The sequence below is a fragment of the Henckelia pumila genome, chromosome 4 (assembly GCF_033568475.1).
Source record: "Henckelia pumila isolate YLH828 chromosome 4, ASM3356847v2, whole genome shotgun sequence".
Taxonomy (NCBI): Eukaryota; Viridiplantae; Streptophyta; class Magnoliopsida; order Lamiales; family Gesneriaceae; genus Henckelia; species Henckelia pumila.
In genome coordinates this window covers 58,820,342-58,841,973 of record NC_133123.1, presented here as the reverse complement: position 1 = coordinate 58,841,973, position 21,632 = coordinate 58,820,342, and the positions used below count along the sequence as shown (strand labels likewise).

The 21,632-nt window shown below is 40.9% G+C and overlaps 1 protein-coding gene across 1 annotated transcript; it reads left to right on the top strand.

Annotated features, from left to right (window-relative positions):
• The first annotated feature begins 293 nt into the window (after positions 1–293).
• On the top strand, positions 294–21,461 carry LOC140861043 (uncharacterized). Its single transcript, XM_073264050.1, has 12 exons — positions 294–522; positions 18,045–18,111; positions 18,293–18,395; positions 18,497–18,620; positions 19,125–19,297; positions 19,382–19,453; positions 19,671–19,750; positions 19,933–20,164; positions 20,309–20,428; positions 20,506–20,735; positions 21,011–21,124; positions 21,284–21,461. Exons 1-12 carry the CDS (start codon positions 294–296, stop codon positions 21,459–21,461), a joined length of 1,722 nt encoding a protein of 573 aa, XP_073120151.1.
• Positions 21,462–21,632: the final 171 nt, after the last annotated feature.

The following is a 21,632-nucleotide window of genomic DNA, read 5'->3' as shown; positions in this document are numbered from 1 at the left end:
GCTTGTTCCCTTTTTCTCTCAGGTATAAGGCACGGAGCTGGTTGCAGTCGTTGCCGTTAAGAAGCATAACTACTTGGGAGGACATGGCTGTGAAATTTTTAGCGAAGTATTTTCCACCGGCCAAATCCACTCAATTGAAGATTTAGACCAGCACCTTTCATCAACATGATTCAGAACAGCTATATGAGACATGGGAAATGTATAAAGATTTGTTGAGGCGTTGTCATAACCATAATTTTGCAGATTGGGAAGAAATCGAGCTTTTCTACAATGGTTTGAACATTCCTACAAGAATGTCAGTGGATTCTGCTGCTGATGGTACCATATTTTCCAAGGACCCCATTCAGGCCTATGAGATGCTGGAACAAATAATCATCAATAGTTATCAATGGCCATCTGAATGCGTGGGAATCAAGAAGGGAGTGTACAGTGTTGATCCTCTCACCTCCATCACTGCACAATTATCTGCGTTGACTACACAAGTTGCTGCGTTGAATAAGGTGAGTGTAACAGAAGCATCAGGTGTGTTAGTTGCCATCGAAGAATCTCATCCACCTGAGGAAGCTCAATATATAAATCCCAGAGGCTATGGAAATTATCGAGGTAACCCTCCCCCTAATACTTATCATCATGGCTTACGTAACCATGAAAATATTTCCTATGCCAACAACAAAAATGTGTTGAATCCCCATCCGGGATTCACTACAAACAAGGGTGAATGAAAGGCGTCTTTGGAGGATGTTGTCGCTACATATGTCATTGAATCTAACAAGAGGATGTCGAGGACTGAGAATCGAATGGACAGCATGGACACATATGTGCAGTTTGGGGGCTATGATGAAATCCATGGAAACACAGATTGGGAGTGTAGTGATCCAACCCAGATCCACTACCTAATCAGAGTTACAGTAAAAGCGCACGCAATAAAAGCTTAAAGCGTAAAGTGCGGATAATTAAAATACAACAAATCCAATCAGCAGAATACAACCAACGATATCACAAGTGTATAAGTACTGTTATACAATAAAATCGAAGGTTCAGGGTAAATAAATCTCTACCCTCTACAACCTCACACCCTCCCAAGCTCAATCCTGCTGAGAGCCGCCTGGACCATCCAGCCTCAAACCTGCCCCGCCACAAGGTGCACAACGAATACCCAAACACAGGGGCGTGAGCTAGAACGCTCAATACGAAGCAATGATATAAATACAAATATGCGCACACAGATGATTTAAAACTCAAGTGAAAACACTTGCTCATGGCGCCGAGAATATACAATACCGGCTAGAGAGCGACTCCGCGGGGTACTCGTACACTCCATATCAGGGCTGAGCCAACCCCATCCTGACCCAAATCCAAAACAGGATACAAGCCCCATATGGAAATTGTCATACCTGACTCGAGTCCAAAATGAGATCATAGTTCCCTATGGAGACTGTCAATGACTCACATCTCTCCGGATGCAGTCATACGTAAAATCATGCATGTGCTAAGGCGATAAAACATGATAAAAATATAGCACATGCTCATTCAACATACATGCAAATATATCATGCCGGCTATCTCGGTCAGTACTTACGTACCTCTAACACTGTTGGACAAACCTAGCTCCACTGGCCTATACTCCAAGCCTACTAGTCCAGTCTACTGCTACTACAATGCAAATATCCATGCATCAACAATAAAGCTCTAAAAGCCTTAACTAAGCTAAAGCGTACTCCTAAATATTTTTAGGATGCCAAAGCTATACATGCATCCGTCGTTAGCCCTTTGCTGTCGATAGCCTCAAAACAAGGCCATAGCTTCGCGACGACGCCTAGATCACTAAGCCACTTCCGGACTACCGATAGGACGCCTAGATCTGAGTTAGAAGGCTTAGGAATCAGAGAGAAGAGAGGAATTGGTGTGAAGAAAAATGAATTTTGGATCCCCTATTTATAGACACAGTTCGGAGCCTCCGAACCCGGTTCGGACCCTCCGATCACGATCGGAACCTCCGAACCCCTCTTCGAAGCTTCCGATCGCCCGATATTACGTCATCCATGACATCACCTTGCTGACATAAGCGATGACGTGTACACTGAGTCCGATCGGAGCTTCCGATCTTGCCGACGGAGCTTCCGATCTCGATCGGAGCTTTCGATCCACTTCGGATCCTCCGAAGTCCTCTTCGGACCGTCCGATCTACCTTGGACTATTTAGGTACATTTTAGTAATTAATTACCTTAATTACCTCGATTAATTGCGGGTCACTACATTCTCCCCCACTTAAGAAATTTCGTCCTCGAAATTTAAGTCTTAGAGGAAAGTAGGAATAGTCAACCAAATAATCTTATTACAACTGAACAAGTACAACTTGATATAATGAAATACAAAATCTCAAAATAACTCGGGGTGCTCGGCTAACATCCGGCTCTCCAGCTCCCAAGTAGCTTCCTCTGTCCATCTGCGTTGCCACTGTACCATCACCAACGGTATACGCTTGTTACGAAGTACCTTGTCCTTCCTGTCAAGAATCCGCAGGGGTTTCTCCACATACGATAGATCCCGATCTACCTTTACCTCGGTCGGATGCAAAATATGCGACTTGTCCGCCATATACTGCCTCAACAAGGACACGTGGAACACATTGTGGATCTTTGAAAGATCGGGTGGCAAGGCCAGACGATAAGCCACATCCCCAACCCTCTCGAGAATCTCGAAAGGAGCAATAAATCTAGATGTTAGCTTACCCTTGCGACCAAACCTCATCACCTTCCGAAAAGGTGACACACGCAAGAAAACATGCTCTCCCACCTCGAAGTGTAACGGCCTCCGGTGAGTGTTCGCGTAGCTATCTTGCCGATCCTGGGCCGCTTTAATTCTGCGACGGATCAACTCTACTGCACTAATCATTTGCTGAATCATCTGAGGACCCTCAACCTGACGCTCGCCAACCTCGTCCCAAAACAAAGGTGTACGACAACGACGTCCATAAAGAGCCTCAAATGGTGTCATGCCAATGCTGCAATGGAAACTATTGTTGTAGGCGAACTCCACCAAGGGTAAATGATCATGCCACGTTGGACCAAAATCCATCATCGCCGCGCGAAGCATATCCTCTAGAGTGCGAATAGTACGCTTCGACTGTCCGTTCGTCTCTGGATGATAAGACGTACTCAAGCTCAAAGTAGTACCAAGTGCTCGCTAGAAACTACCTCAAAATCTCGAGGTGAATCTCGGATCTCTATCGCTGACAATGCTCAACGGAATCCCATGCAATCGAACAATCTCCCGCACATACAATTGCGCCATCCTATCAAAGGTGTAATCGCGGTTATATGGAAGAAAATGAGCTAACTTCGACAACCGATCCACGACAACCCAAATAGCATCACAATTCCTGGAAGACATAGTCAAGTGGGTGAAAAAGTCCATCGTCACATGCTCCCACTTCCATTCAGGAATCTCTAAGCTGTGAAGTAACCCTCCGGGTCATCTAAAATCTACCTTGACTTGCTGACACACAAGGCATCGGGACACAAACTGATAGACACTGCGCTTCATCCTTTTCCACCAAAATCGAGTGCGAAGATCCTTATCCATCTTCATGCTACCTGGATGTACAGAGAATCGACTGCGGTGAGCTTGCGATAAGATCTCATCCCTCAAAGTAGAATCCTCGGGTACCACAACTCGACCAGAAAGACACAACAGACCGTCTCCCTGCAAATGGAAACCAGAAGTATTATCACCCTTAGCCAAACGGGTTAACTTCTGCGTCTTCAGATCAGAATTCTGAGCTTCCCGGATTCGTCGATACAACGCTGGCTCTGCAAGCAAAGAAGAAACACGAATCCCTTGCTGTTCTTTCTTATGACGGAATGTGAATCCTGAAGAACAACACTCTTCCACTGCCTTCCGTACCGAATTGGTACGAACGGAACTCGCATAGACTTTGCAACTAAGCGCATCAGCAACAGGATTTGAAGAACCTGGATGGTACTTGATCTCACAATCGTAATCCTTCAACAGATCCATCCAACGATGCTGCCGCATGTTCAACTCAACCTGAGTGAACAGATACTTCAAACTCTTATGATCGGTGAAGATCTCAAATCGTTCTCCGTACAAATAGTGACGTCATATCTTAAGAGCAAAGACAATGGCTGCAAGCTCTAAATCATGTACGGGATAGTTCTCCTCGTGAGTCTTCAGCTGTCTGGAGGCATAAGCGATCACATGGCCATTCTGAGTCAACACACACCCCAAACCCTGGAGAGAAGACTACAAAACAACCTGATCCAGACGGTAAAGCAAGAACTGGATCTGTCGTCAGACGACGTCTCAACTCACGAAAACTGTCTTCACAAGCATCAGACCAAACGAAAGAAACATCTTTCTTCGTCAACTGAGTCAAAGGCTTAGCTATCTGAGAGAAATTCTCCACAAAACGACGATAGTATCCTGCTAAACCAAGGAAACTACGAATCTCAGAAGCTGTAGTCGGACGTGACCAATTCAAAATAGCCTTTGTCTTGCTAGGATCAACAGATACGCCCTCCTGAGAAATGACATGACCAAGGAACACAACTCGGTCAATCCAGAAGTCACACTTACTCAGCTTCGCGTACAACTGTCTCTCCCTCAAGACCTGCAGTACAGTATAGAGATGGTAGGCATGCTCATCCATGCTGCGAGAATACACCAAAATGTCATCGATGAACACCACTACGAACATATCCAGAAATTCGCGGAAAACTCTGTTCATAAGATACATAAAAACAGCTGGAGCATTCGTCAGACCAAATGGCATCACTAGAAACTCATAGTGTCCATACCTCGTACGAAATGCTGTCTTAGGAACATCCTGTTGGAAAATCGTGTTCGGATCAATTAAGAATTGATACCCGGTGCAGCGGAAGTTTAAAAATTTTTATTTTTCTATATGGAACGATTCCATATTATGGGTATAAAACCTTTACGATTAAATTATGCAAGTAAAAATAAAATCACAATTAAATTTTTACCTATTCAAGCAACGGCTTGATTATGGACACCAACAGAATTTAATCTGCTCTTCTTGTATATCCCGGGAACCGATGGCTTCACGATCAATCTCCGGAATAAGGTCCACGAACAAAAAACAAAAACCCTCTGATTGATTGCACTAGAAATCAATCAGATGTTTATCGATGAGAATAAATAGATTTGATCTGTCAATTCAGAATGTAATTTTTCGAAAAATCACAAACTGAATTTTTTCAAAAAGGGACAGAGGATTTCGAAAATACCCTTGAAATAATATGAGTGATTTTCGAAAATTGCTATAATGAATTCTTGTGATTTTCGAACACTACTCATCTATTTCTAGATAATTTCTAGACTAGATTAAGTTATGATTGTATTAGGACTCTAACTCCTTAGGGCCCACAATCCATAACTTAAGTCCAACAAGCCAAGCCCGTTATTATAGAAATTAATATAAAATTCATCATGACTCCGATTGATAAACTGATTTCACCAATATGCACAGAAACCTTTTTTTGCACCTTTTAAAGTCAAGATTTTCTGAATCCAAATTCAGTGATTCCCAAAAATGCCCATCCCTATGTCATTTTAGAAAAATTTCACTCTCTTTTAGTTAAGAAGTCCAACTTCTCTTTCATTAAATTTAACTCTTTAAATTTAACTATCTCAACGGTGTTTAGTAATCCATTACTTGTGTGACCCTCAATGGTTCAGGGATACAGCTAGCCGTGGGCTCACAACTCCTTGTGACTCGGAACAACAATTTCCGACTTGCCCAACGAATCATGGTAAGAGCGTCTAGCAACATCGCCCCATGATTTCCTAGGTATCACTGATAGTGCCTACAAGAACCAGTAGATTTTGGTTAGCGTACAGTACGGTCCCTTCATCCATATATCCCGATCGAATCAACAACCATTGGTGCATCGGGAGTCGTTCGAGATTCGATAACTATGAATTACATCTTGGAGATCAAATAGTGACATCGCATGTGTTACTAGGAAAACCGAGTAACCTAAAACACATCATGTACTCTGGCCAGAGATTCGTCACACTAATATCTCCTCAGATCGCATAGGATATCCAAACTCGCAAGTATGTGGTGAATCCTTGACAACAAAGCATCGACTCCTATATGTGTCGTAACTGTACCCAATCCCGACACCTGATGACCCCAATAGAGTCGGTAAACAAGTCAAAGTACAGTACTAGCATATAGAGTCTCAATGATGTTTCAAATAGTAAGGACTAATGGTGTACAACCAAAACCGCGGACTTTATCCACTCGATAAGTGATAACCACTTGGAAAGTCCGAATAGGGTAGTTCGATCATTCATCATATGAATATCCATTTGCATGCTTTGAACATCTCCATGTCCATTACCAATGAAACATGGTACTTGGCATCACAAATGCTAGTCTCAATCTCGAGCGATCCTTATCCTTATTAGCGGACGGCTCAATTGACTAGGAACTATTTAGAATATATAGTGACTATAAGATGTGTTTCATAATAGTGATCTCTCTTTATTCACTATCTCATCTTACTTACACTATAGTATATTCAAGGTCTTTATCAAAACATCAATAGTATATCACAATATAACAATATGAAGAAAGACAAAGAAAATGCCATTAATGAATGTAAATTATATTAAACAAAGATTGTTTATACATAGAGTCATAAAAGCCCTTAGCCACAAGTTGGCTAACCGGGCACCCACTCTTTCAATCTCCAACTTGCCCTAAAGCCAACTAGTCATACTACGCAATCCCATTGCTTCGCGATGTTTGTCAAACAATGGTCCTGGCAAGGGCTTAGTAAGTGGATCAGCGATATTGTCTGTAGAGGCCACTCTCTCGACAGTGATGTCTCCTCTTTCCACAATCTCCCGGATGATGTGGTATTTCCTCAGTACGTGTTTGGATCTTTGATGAGACCTTGGTTCCTTTGCCTGAGCAATGGCACCAGTGTTATTGCAGTACACCAGAACTGGACCAACAGCTTCAGGAATTACGCCCAACTCTTGGACGAAGTTCCTCATCCAAACGGCCTCTTTAGCTGCAGCTGATGCTGCAATGTATTCTGCCTCAGTGGTGGAATCTGTTGTGGTGTCTTGCTTGGAACTCTTTCAAGAGACAGCACCGCCATTGAGCATGAATACAAATCTTGAGGTTGACTTCGAGTCATCCACGTCGCTTTGGAAGCTAGAGTCGGTATAGCCTTCCAATTTCAATTCTCTTCCTCCATAAACCATGAATATATTCTTAGTCCTTCTCAAGTACTTAAGAATATCCTTCACGGCTTTCCAATGCATTTGACCGGGGTTGGCCTAATATCTGCTTGTGACACTCAGAGCAAAGGCTACATCCGGTCTGGTAGATATCATCTCATACATAATACTACCTATGGTTGACGCATATGGTATGTGTGTCATTTTCTCTATCTCTTTGTCAGTCTTGGGACACATAGACTTGGATAGAGAAACTCCATGACACATAGGTAGATGTCCTCTCTTGAACTCATCCATAGAAAACCTTTTCAATATGGTGTCGATGTAGGTTGCTTGAGTGAGTCCTATCATTCTCTTAGATCTATCTCTATAGATCTGTATCCCTAGAATATAGGATGCCTCACCAAAATCATTCATCGAGAATCTACCTGATAACCATATCTTTGTTGACTGCAACATCCCTATGTCATTTCCAATGAGTAGGATGTCATCAACATAAAGCACTAAGAATGTCACCGCATCCTTAACTACTTTTTTGTACACGCACGGTTCCTTCGGGTTTTTGATGAAACCAAAGTCCATTATTGTTTCATCAAATTTTTGATTCCAACTTCTTGATGCTTGTTTGAGACCATAAATTGATCTCTGAAGCTTGCATACCTTATGCTCGCTTCCCATGGATGTGAATCCCTTGGGCTGCATCATATAGATTTCTTCCTTAATGTTTCCATTAAGAAATGCAGTCTTCACATCCATTTTCCATATCTCATAGTCATACCATGCTGCTATGGCAATAAGGATTCTTATGGACTTGAACATTGCGACTGGTGAAAAGGTTTCATCATAGTCAACTCCTTGTCTTTGAGTATAACCTTTTGCTACCAATCGTGCCTTGTAGGTAAGTACCTTACCATCAAGCCCAAGTTTTCTCTTGTAGATCCATTTATACCCTATTGGAACAATTCCATCGGGAGGATCTACTAAAGACCAAACTTGGTTTGTATGTATCGAGTCTATTTCCGACTGCATAGCATCAAGCCATAAATTAGAATCCGCATCAGAAATTGCTTCCTTGAAGTTTCTTGGATCACATCCAATGTCGGGTTCACTTTGATCCCCTTCAAGAAGAAGACCATATCGAATAGGAGATCTAGAAGTCCTCTCGGATCTCCTAGATAGAGGCGTGTCCGTTGAAGGTTCTTGAGGTGTGTGGTCGTTATTTTGTATCTCGGGTTTTTCTCGAATTTCTTTGAGTTCCATCATCTTGCCTTTCTTATCTAATAAGAACTCCTTCTCCATGAAGGTGGCATTCCTTGAAACAAATACTTTTGTCTCATAAGGATGATAGAAATAATATCCGATTGAATTCTTCGGATATCCTACAAAATAACATAAGGTGGATCGACTATCCAACTTATCTCCCACTGTCTGCTTCACGTAAGCAGGACATCCCCAAATCCTTAAGTACGAATACTTAGGAGCTTTGCCATTCCATAACTCATATGGAGTTTTATCTACTGCTTTAGTGTAGAAATGTTCAACAACAATACCGTTGTTTCAAGCGCATAGCCCCAAAACGAAGGTGGGAGCTCAGTGAAGCTCATCATAGATCGAACCATGTCCAACAAAGTTCGATTGCGACGCTCCGAGACACCATTCAGCTGAGGTGTCATAGGAGGAGTCCACTGAGAGAGAATCTCATTCTCTTTTAGATAGCTCAAAAACTTGGTACTTAAGTATTCTCCACCTCGATCCGATCGAAGTGCTTTAATACTTCTACCTTGTTTGTTTTCTACTTCAGCCTTGAATTCTTTGAACTTTTCAAATGATTCAGACTTATATTTCATTAAATATAAATACCCATACCTCGAATAATCATCAGTAAAGGTAATGAAGTAGGTGTGTCCAAATTTAGTACCGATACTAAATGGTCCACAAACATCTGTATGGATCAAATCCAACAGGTTTTGACTACGCTAAGGCTTCCCTTTGAAAGGAGATTTAGTCATTTTTCCTTTTAGGCAGGACTCACAAGTAGGTAGAGAGTTAATATCAGACATATCAAACATGCCCTCTCCCACTAGCTTGTTCATCCTCCTCGAGGAAATATGACCTAGCCTAGCATGCCAAAGGTTTGTCGGGTTTTGGCTATTGTTTTTCTTTTTATTTGTTGTTACCGGTTTATCAACATAATTAATTGGAACGTCTTTTAATTTTAAGTTATATAGATCTTTTTCAAGTTGTCCATTTCCAATCAAACATTCATTCTTGTAAATATTGCAAATCCCATTCACAAAATTACAAGAAAAACCATCTCTATCAAGCATAGAAACAGAAATAATATTTTTAACTAAATCTGGCACAAATAAAACATCTCTCAAAAATAACTTAAAATTTTTCTGCAAAACTAAATAAACATCTCCCACTGCTTTGGCTTCAACTCTGGAACCATTTCCAAGCCTCAGCTGGGTCTCACCCATCCTAAGCTTACGACTTCTTGTCATTACCTGCAAATCATTGCAAATGTGAGATCCACATCCGATATCCAATACCCAAGAAGTAGTATTAAGTGAAACATTTATTTCAATGTAAAACATACCCTTTGCAGTTCGCAACTGCTCGAGGTATTCCTTGCAGTTACGTTTTCAATGACCGGGTTTCTTGCAGTGATGGCAAACATCTCCAGATATGTTCACGTTTGAAGCTTTTGTCTTGGCCTTCTTTTGTGGTACAATTTTTTTGGGTGGGGCAGAACGTTTCTTACCCTTTCCACTTGGCCCCTTCTTGGAGTAAGAAGAGGAGCCAACCAAGAGTACCGGTTTATCCTTCTTTAATGTGGCCTCATAAGACACAAGAATATTGACCATCTATTCAAGGGTGGCCTCTATCTTGTTCATATTGAAGTTCACCACAAATCCGTCAAACGACGAAGGAAGGGAAAGAAGCAATAAGTCCGCGTTTAGTTCATGCTCCAAAGTCAAATCGAGTGTTACCAATTTTTCAATGAGCCCAATAATGTGTACCCCATGCTCACGGACCGAAGTCTCATCTCGCATGCGGCATGTCATGAGCTCTTTGACGGTGGCATACCTCTCCGACCTTGACTGAGCTCAAAAAAGTTCCTTGAGGTGCATGTGTATGTCAGCAGCATTCACGGCATCCTCAAATCGCCTCTGGAGTTCATCAGACATTGAAGCTTGCATATAGCACTTGGCCTTGACATCATGGTCCCACCATTGATCAAGTTTTGCCAATTCTTCCGGACTTATATTAGTCGGTGCTTCCTTTGGAGGATTCTTTTCTAACACGTAGAAAATCTTCTCCGAGTTTAGAACAAATTTTAATTTACGAAACCATTCCGTATAGTTTGCGCCAGTCAATTTGTTTTGTTCGAGAATTGAGTATAGTGGATTTTGCGAATTCATTGTAATGAAATAATGAAAAGAAACAGACAATAATCAGTGATTGTTTAATATAATTTACTAAGACATAAAATATGGCAAAATTTAATTTTATGAATTTCACTCCCACTATTTTAACGATTTCACTACCCTCTAGTGAAAACGAAAAACTAGTTTCCTTAGTGGGAACATGGAGTCCAATTGACAAACTATAGTCCCAAATAATATCAGCCAACCATAATTTTCAAAAGGTAGAGCCCAATTGCTTCCAAAGCAACCCCCATGTTTTTACCTCATGTCCAATAAGGGCCCAATAATATGACGCCGTTTATTGTGACATGTCAAGATGACCCATCAATATTAAGTTGTGATGGGCGGTCGCCTTGTGGATCCCCAATAATATGAGTCCATCCCATGGGAGTTCCACCCAACTTACAACATGTGTCGATACAATGTGCAGCTTTCCGACGAACGGGCCCCCCCAATAATATGAGCCGGACCGTGCCCGCGGGTAGCATCTCATACATTGATCGTTGATGGAAGGTAGGAACATTTAAACAATATTTAATTTTCCTTTTGTTTATCTTGATATCAATTTTAAATCATATTTAAAATGAGGGATTTTTAATTTTGAAAATTCGTCTCATCTTTTAAAGTTTGTATGCTTGTGGGATTCATACAATTTTGTCTAAACATGCATACAACAATAATATCATATATTATTTAAAGGATGATCGATCCCAATCATTAATCGAACCGTGGTTGCCAATCACGAGTCTAAGTCCAATCCTAGGTGATATGCAAGTATGCAATGCAATCCTATTACATTGAGCTTCCAATTTACATTTCTTCGGTCTTTATTGTCTGCTGGGCCCACCTTTGTCTTCAAATCTTTATCTCCCACTAAGTCTAACAAATTTACAATAAATTTCGATGACAAGTAGGGGATACATTAAGGGGTGGGAACGGGCCATAAACCAAGCCCACTTTTTATTACTAATGACAATTCAAATTAGGCTATAAACCAAGCCCATTAATAAAACCCAACAACAATAAAACCAATTGTAAATAACCTAACATACACCTACAAACTTAGTCATGGCAATCGATCATCTTTTTATCCAATAATTAATTCAATAATTAAAACATTGGATAACATGCAATGACATCATAATTAAAAGATAAAATCATATTTTATCTAATACATTCATAAGATCATATCTTATCATCAATTGTACCAAAATAATTAATTTTATAAAATCTAATTTAACGGATAAGATTTACAAATTTTCCAAAAATTCAAATTTATCCAAAAATCAATTTTAAAATTTTTTGACTCAAACAATTTGATCCGATTCCTCGTGGACCAATCAAAAACAATTTTCGATCGGATCGAAAACTAAAATTCCAAAATATTAAAATTTTAATTAAAAAATCACTTTTAATTTTTCCCGGACTGCCCAGGGCATTCCCAGGCCGCCCCCTCCTCCACGTGGGATAGGGCTGTCCACGTGGAGGCGGGCAGCTTCGTCGCTGCCCGTGGGCATCGACGATCGCTACCCCGATGCCCCTGTTCCGTCAAAATTTTAATTTTTAAAATTCGTTTTGTTTTCAAAAAATCGAGGCCAAATATTTTGTACAATCGATTAATTTAATCGTTTGATCTGAGCAACCTGGCTCTGATACCACTGTTGGAAAATCGTGTTCAGATCAATTAAGAATTGATACCCGGTGCAGCGGAAGTTTAAAAATTTTATTTTTCTATATGGAACGATTCCATATTATGGGTATCAAAACTTTACGATTAAATTATGCAAGTAAAAATAAAATCACAATTAAATTTTTACCTATTCAAGCAACGTCTTGATTATGGACACCAACAGAATTTAATCTGCTCTTCTTGTATATCCCGGGAACCGATGGCTTCACGATCAATCTCCGGAATAAGGTCCACGAACAGAAAATAGAAACCCTCTGATTGATTGTACTAGAAATTAATCAGATGTTTATCGATGAGAATAAACAGATTTGATCTGTCAATTCAGAATGTAATTTTCCAAAAAATCACAAACTGAATTTTCTCAAAAAGGGACAGAGGATTTCGAAAATCCCCTTGAAATAATATGAGTGATTTTCGAAAATTGCTATAATGAATTCTTGTGATTTTTGAACACTACTCATCTATTTATAGATAATTTCTAGACTAGATTAAGTTATGATTGTATTAGGACTCTAACTCCTTAGGGCCCACAATCCATAACTTAAGCCCAACAAGCCAAGCCCGTTATTATAGAAATTAATATAAAATTCATCATGACTCCGATTGATAAACTGATTTCACCAATGTGCATAGAAACCATTTTTTCACCTTTTAAAGTCAAGATAATTTTTCTGAATCCGAATTCAGTGATTTCCAAAAATGCCCATCCCTATGTCCTTTTAAGAAATTCCATTCTCTTTTAGTTAAGAAGTCCAACTTCTCTTTCATTAAATTTAAATCTTTAAATTTAACTATCTCAACGGGATTTAGTAATCCATTACTTGTGTGAACCTCAATGGTTCAGGGATACAGCTAGCCGTGGGCTCACAACTCCTTGTGACTCGGAACAACAATTTCCGACTTGCCCAACGAATCATGGTAAGAGCATCTAGCAACATCGCCCCATGATTCCCTAGGTATCCATGATAGTGCCTGCAAGAACCAGTAGATTTTGGTTAGCATACAGTACGGTCCCTTCATCCATATATCCCGATCGAATCAATAACCATTGGTGCATCGAGCGTCGTTCGAGATTCGATAACTATGCATTACATCTTGAAGATCAAATAGTGACATCGCATGTGTTACTAGGAAAACCGAGTAACCTAAAACACATCATGTACTATGGCCAGAGATTCGTCACACTAATATCTCCTCAGATCGCATAGGATATCCACACTCGCAAGTATGTGGTGAATCCTTGACAACAAAGCATCGACTCCTATATGTGTCGTAACTGTACCCAATCCCGACACCTGATGACCCCAATAGAGTTGGTAAACGAGTCAAAGTACAGTACTAGCATATACAGTCTCAATGATGTTTCAAGTAGTAAGGACTAATGGTGTACAACCAAAACCGCGGACTTTATCCACTCGATAAGTGATAACCACTTGAAAAGTTCGAATAGGGTATTTTGATCATTCATCATATGAATATCCATTTGCATGCTTTGAACATCTCCATGTCCATTACCAATGAAACATGGTACCTGGCATCACAAATGCTAGTCTCAATCTCGAGCGATCCTTATCCTTATTAGCGGACGACTCAATTGACTAAGAACTGTTTAAAATATACAATGACTATAAGATGTGTTTCATAATAGTGATCTCTCTTTATTCACTATCTCATCTTACTTACACTATAGTATATTCAAGGTATTTATCAAAACATCAATAGTATATCACAATATAACAATATGAAGAAAGACAAAGAAAATGCCATTAATGAATGTAAATTATATTAAACAAAGATTGTTTATACATAGAGTCATAAAAGAAATTAGCCACAAGTTGGCTAACCGGGCACCCACTCTTTCACATCCTCCTGTCGAACTCGCAACTGATGATATCCAGACCGAAGATCAATCTTCGAATAGGCAGAAGTACCTTGCAACTGATCAAAGATATCATCTATCCGCGGAAGAGGATACTTATTCTTCATTGTCACCTGATTCAACTGACGGTAGTCAATACACAACCGCATCGACCCATCCTTCTTCTTGACAAACAGTACTGTGGCTCCCCATGGCGAAACACTAGGTCAAATATAACCCTTATCAAGAAGATCTTGCAATTGCTTCTGCAGCTCTTTCATTTCTGACGGTGCCAATCGGTAAGGAGTTCTGGAAATCGGTGCAGTCTCTGGCACTAACTCAATGCCAAACTCAATCTCCCTTACTGGTGGCAAACCTGGAATCTCCTCCGGAAATACATCTGGAAAGTCACAAACCACTGGTATCTCTCGGATATCTGGCTCTCCTAAGGATTCGTCAATGGCGTAAATAAGGTAGCCTTCCCCGCCAGACTCTAAAGCACACCGGGCCTTCAGAGCTGAAACCACTGGCATCGGGGGTCGTGCTCCCTCACCATAGAAATACCATGACTCGTCATCCTCTGGACGAAACTGAACAAATCTCTGATAGCAATCCACTATTGCTCGGTAGGTAGTTAAGACATCTATCCCAATGATGCAATCGAAATCCTCTATTGCTAGAATCATCAGGTTAGCACTAAGCTGATGTCCCTCAAAATCCAAAACACAACCCACAACTAGACGCTTGGCTAAAACCTCGCTCCCCATAGAAGTAGAAACCACTAGCAACACGTCTAAAGGAATAAACGGCAATCTATACTTCTTAGCAAAATGTGCTGAGACAAAAGAATGCGATGCACCGGTATCAATCAAAAGAAATGTAGGAAAACCACACAAACTACAGGTACCTGCGATCATCCGATCACTGTCAGCCTCTGCCTGTTCCTGATTAAGCGCAAAGACCCTGGGCACGTGGCCTCAAAGAAGAATGACCCCGAGAAGGAGTCTGAGTAGGCTGTCTCTGAGACTGCTGCGGCTGCTGGCGCTGCTGCGAATACTGCTGCTGGAAAGGTGGCTGCTGGTACTGAGGTGGCTGAACAGATGCCTGAGAACCTCCGTAACCACTCACTGCCCCAATCAGCATAGGACAATCTCTCTTCATGTGACCCTCCTGGCCACACTGGAAACATGCACTGGTCGATCGACTGCACTGCCCTGGCAGATGTCTGCGTCTGCACTAACGACAACGGTTTGGCCTTTGACCACCAAAGTTATGCACTCAACCAGATCCAGAGGAAGAAGAAGAAGTACCTCCTGGCTTCTTGAAGGATTGCCCCGTAGGGCCCAAAGCACTAGCACTCGCTGACCTGGAAGAAGAAGAGTAAAGTCCCCTGTTCTTCCGAATACTATCCTTGGCCTGGCAACAACGGTCCACCAAATCCTCGTAAGTCCCATCGCCTCCCACAGCAACCATCCGATGAATATCAGGGTTCAACCCTTGAAGGAAATGATCAAACTTTGATATAGAACTATCAGCAACATGAGGACAAAAAGGTATCAGATCAAAGAACTTCTGCTGGTACTCCTCGATCTTCATCTTCCCCTGTCGCAAACTCAACAACTCACTGGCTTTCGCCTGACGAAGATCTGGAGGAAAATACAGTCTCTGATAAGCAGTACGAAACTCAACCCAAGTAGCTGCACCTCTAGCTCCTATGAACGGCGTGGAAGTAGATCTCCACCACTTCCTCGCTCTGCCCTCAAGCATAAAGGCAAGAATCTCTATCCTATCCTCAGCCGTGCAACGGAACTCCTGAAAGCACTGCTCCATCCTCTCAAGCCAATCCTCCGCCTCTTCAGCTGTCTCACCTCCAATCAAAGGCTTCGGAATAACCTCATTGAATCTGCGCATACTCACTCGCTTGCGCTCCTCTGGCTGAACACGACGATGTCTACGATCATCTGGATCGCCCCAACGATCGCCGCCTCCGCTATCGTGGCTCTCATCATAATCTGCCATCTGTTGCATAAGAACAGATAATTACTTAATCCGCTTTACGATATTTCCAGTGCAGTGCGTGCTTTGATACCAAATATTTAGTGACCCAACCCAGATCCACTACCTAATCAGAGTTACAGCAAAAGTGCACGCAATAAAAGCTTAAAGCGTAAAGTGCGGATAATTAAAATACAACAAATCCAATCGGCAGAATACAACCGACAATATTACAAGTGTATAAGTACTGTTATACAACCAAATCGAAGGTTCAGGGTAAATAAATCCCTACCCTCTACAACCTCACACCCTCCCAAGCTCAATCCTACTGAGAGCCGCCTGGACCGTCCAGCCTCAAACCTGCCCCGCCACAAGGTACACAACGAATACCCAAACACAAGGGCGTGAGCTAGAACGCTCAATACGAAGCAATGATATAAATACAAATATGCGCACACAGATGATTTAAAACTCAAGTGAAAACACTTGCTCATGGCGCCTAGAATATACAATACCGGCTAGAGAGCGACTCCGCGGGGTACTCGTACACTCCATATCAGGGCTGAGCCAACCCCATCCTGACCCGAATCCAAAACAGGATACAAGCCCCATATGGAAACTGTCATACCTGACTCGAGTCCAAAATGAGATCATAGTTCCCTATGGAGACTGTCAATGACTCACATCTCTCCGGATACAGTCATACGTAAAATCATGCATGTGCTAAGGCGATAAAACATGATAAAAATATAGCACATGCTCATGCAAAATACATGCAAATATATCATGCCGGCTATCTCGGTCAGTACTTACGTACCTCTAACACTGTTGGACAAACCTAGCTCCACTGGCCTATACTCCAAGCCTACTAGTTCAGTCTACTGCTACTACAATGCAAATATCCATGCATCAACAATAAATATCTAAAAGCCTCAACTAAGATAAAGCGTACTCCTAAATATTTTTAGGATGCCAAAGCTATACCTGCGTCCATCGTTAGCCCTTTGCTATCGATAGCCTCAAAACTAGGCCATAGCTCCGCGACGACGCCTAGATCACTAAGCCACTTTTGGATTACCGATAGGATGCCTAGATCTCCCTAGATCTGAGTTAGAAGGCTTAGGAATCAGAGAGAAGAGAGGAATTGGTGCGAAGAAAAATAAATTTTGGATCCCCTATTTATAGACACAGTTCGGAGCCTCCGAACCTGGTTCGGACCCTCTGATCACGATCGGAACCTCCGAACCCCTCTTCGGAGCTTCCGATCGCCCGATATTACATCAGCCATGATGTCACCTTGTTGATGTAAGCGATGAAGTGTACACTGAGTTTGATCGGAGCTTCCGATCTCGCTGACGGAGCTTTCGATCTCGATTGGAGCTTCCGATCCACTTCGGATCCTCCGAACTCCTCTTCGGACCATCCGATCTACCTTGGAATATTTAGGTACATTTTAGTAATTAAATACCTTAATTACCTCGATTAATTGCGGGTCACTACAGGGAGCTTGAAAATTCTTTAAAGGATCAAAATCGAGGACAGTTTCCCAACAATACCGAAGTGAATCCAAAAGAGCAATGAAAAGCGGTGGAGTTAAGAAGTGGTAAGAAGCTAGAGGCTGAGGATCAGAGCAAAGCAAAGGAATTTGAAGAACCAGTGGTTGAAGAAATCATTGTTGAAGAGCACAAGAAAGAATTTGAATCAAAACCAATGTACAAGCCACAGCTTCCTTACCCACAATGTTTCAAGAATAAAGCACTTGATGAGCAGTTTTCCAAGTTTCTAGACATCTTTAAGAAGATATACATCAATATTTTGTTTGCAGATGCTTTGGAAAAAATGCCCAACTATGCCAAGTTCATCAAAGATGTGATGTCTAAGAATAGAAGATTGTAAGACAATGAGGTGGTGAACCTGACAGAAGAGTGCGAGCAATCCTGCAGAAAAAGTTGCCACAAAAGCTTAAGGATCCAGGGAGTTTTACTATTCCTTGTTTTATTTGTGGTTTTAAAGTAAATAGTGTTTTATGTGATCTTGGATAAATTATAAATTTGATGCCTTTTTCTGTTACAGTACTTTGGAGCTTGGGGAAGTCAGGGTGACCACCATCACATTACAGCTGGCAGATCGAAGTATCACATACCCACGAGGTATTGTGGAGGATGTTTTGGTGAAGGTTGACAAATTCATATTTCCAGCAGACTTTGTAATATTGGACATGGATGAAGATGAAGAGACTCCCTTGATTTTTGGGCGACCCTTTCTGGCTACTTTTAGAGCACTAATAGATGTCCATTGAGTACTAAGGAATCTGCAGCATTGGAAAATAATGCACCAGAGTTATCTGCAAAAACTCATGATCTTAAAGAGTTGCCTGCACATTTATGTTATGCATTCCTTGGTAAGAATTCTACTTGTCCTGTCATTATTTCTGTTCATCTCTCTGATGTAGAGAAAGATAAGTTGTTGAGAGTCTTAAGAAATTTTAAAACTGCTCTAGGATGGTCAATTTCTAACATTAAGGGTATTAGTCCAACAATCTGCATGCATAAAATTTTGATGGAAGAGTCTTATACTCCTTATGTTGATCATCAGAGGCGATTGAATCCCGCCATGAAAGAAGTAGTTAAGAAAGAAGTTTTAAAATTTTTGAATGCAGCTATGATTTATGTTATTTCTGACAGTAGTTGGGTATCTTCTGTGCAAGTGGTGCCTAAGAAAGGTGGGATTATTGTAGTTAAAAATGAAAATAATGAGTTAATCTCCACACGTACCGTAACTGGATGGCGAGTCTGTATAGATTATAGAAAGTTGAACAAAGCTACTCGTAAGGATCATTTTTCACTTCCTTTCATTGATCAAATGCTTAATAGACTTGCTGATTATTGCTACTACTGTTTCTTAGATGGTTATTCAGGCTATAATAAAATTGATATGGCACCGGTGGATCAGGAGAAAACTACTTTTACGTGTCCCTATTGCACGTTTCCTTTCTGGAGGATGCCTTTTGGCTTGTGTAATGCTCCGACAACATTCCAGTGGTGCATGATGGCCATGTTTTTAGATATGGTGGAGGATGTGATGGAAATATTTATGGATGATTTTTCAGTTTTTGGGTCATATTTTGATCACTGTTTGCATAACCTTTCCCATGTGTTGCAGAGATGTCAAGAAAAGAATCTAGTTCTTAACTGGGAAAATGTCACTTTATGGTTCAAGAGGGCATTGTCCTTGGTCATAAAGTGTCATCAAATGATTTTGAGGTGGATCGAGCCAAAGTGGATGCCATTGAGAAGCTTCCACCTCCGAAGAATATCAAGGGCATCAGAAGTTTCTTAGGCCATGCGGGGTTCTATAGGAGTTTCATCAAAGATTTTTCTAAAATCACAAAACCCCTTTGTAATTTTCTTGAAAAGATTCTACATTCATATTTGATGATGACTGTTTGCAGGCCTTCGAGGAGATCAAGACGACATTGATCACAACACCCATCATGATTGTACCGGATTGGAAGGAGACTTTTGAGTTGATGTGCGATGCTAGTGACTTTTCCGTGGGGCTGTGTTGGGTCAGAGGAGAGAAAAGATGTTTCGAGCCATCTATTATGCAAGTCGCACCATGGATGCTGCACAGCAAAATTACACTACTATAGAAAAGGAGATGCTTGCAGTAGTTTTTGATTTTGATAAATTTTGTCCTTATTTAATTGGCAGTAAAGTAGTTGTTTACACTAACCATGCAGCAATTCGATATCTATTTGCCAAGAAGGATGCCAAACCACGCTTGATAAGGTGGATTTTGCTCCTAAAAGAATTTGATTTTGAGATCAAGGATAAGAAGGGTAGCAAAAATCAAGTTGCTGATCACTTGTCGATATTGGAGCTAGAAGATGTTAAGGAGGAGGAAAGCATAAAAGAATGGTTTCCAGATGAACAGATCTTTCAAGTAAGTTCACATCTCTCATGGTTTGCTGATATCGCTAATTTTTTGTCGTGTGATACTATGCCTCCAGATTTGAACCGACATCAGAAAAATAAATTTTTCCATTATGTTAAGTTCTACTTGTGGGATGATCCCTATGTTTTTAAGTGTTGTGCTGATCAAGTGATTAGGCGATGTGTGGCGGGTCAAGAAGCACAAGAAATCCTAGAGCATTGCCATTCATCACCTTATGGATGTCACTTTGGAGCAACATGGACTGCGGCTAAGGTACTACAATCTATTTTTATTGGCCTACTCTGTTTAAAGATAGTTACACCTTAGTGAAATCATGCGATAATTTTCAGAGAATGGAGAATATATCTAAAAAGCATGAATTACCTCTCACAAATATCTTAGAAGTGGAGTTATTGGATGTGTGGGGTATTGATTTTATGGGTCTCTTTCCCCCTTCTTTTGGTTACACTTATATCTTACTAGCAGTCGATTATGTATCGAAATGGGTGGAATCAATTGCCATCTCTACTAATGATGCTCGTGTTTTAGTAAAGTTTTTGCAAAAGAACATTTTTACGAGGTTTGGAACTCCACGAGCAATAATCAGTGACGAAGGTACGCACTTTTGCAATAAGATTTTTAATACCTTGCTCACTAAGAATGGTGTCAAGCATAAGGTGGCGTGCGCATACCACCCCCAAACCAATGGTCAGGCGGAGATCTCTAACTGAGAAATCAAGCAAATTTTGGATAAAACGGTTACGACTATCGTAAATATTGGGCAATCAAGCTGGATGACGCGCTATGGGCCTACCGCACTGCATTCAAAACACCTATTGGGATGTCGCCCTATAGGTTGGTGTTTGGTAAAGCATGTCATTTGCCATTGGAGTTGGAACACAAGGCATTTTGGGCCGTCAAGAAGCTGAACATGGATCTTGAAATATCTGGGGAGTTGCGGAAATTACAGTTGAATGAATTGGACGAATTTCAAAGAAAATCATATGAGAATGCCAAGATCTACAAGGAACAAACAAAGAAGTGGCATGACAAACACATTGTGCCTCGAGAATTCGAATCAGGTCAAAAAGTATTGTTTTTTAACTCTCGTTTGAAACTTTTTCCAAGAAAATTGAAGTCACGATGGTCTGGGCCATTTATTGTGGAGACGGTGTATCCACATGGTGCAATTGAGCTTCTATGTACAGATGGAAGGACATTCAAGGTGAATGGGCAAAGGGTTAAACACTATTTTGGCAACGAAGTACGAAGTGCTGAGAGCACCTTGCTCAAAGACCCTGCCTAAATCTGGTGAAAGTCGGGCTGATGACTATAAACCAAGCGCTTCTTGGGAGGAAACCCATGTTTACTGCTTTAATTTATTTTATGAGTGTTCAAAATTTTATTTTTTTTTTTTGCAAATTTCTTTTTAATTTTATTTCATGTTCTTTTCCGAATGTTGGTTCAAGTTTAAGAA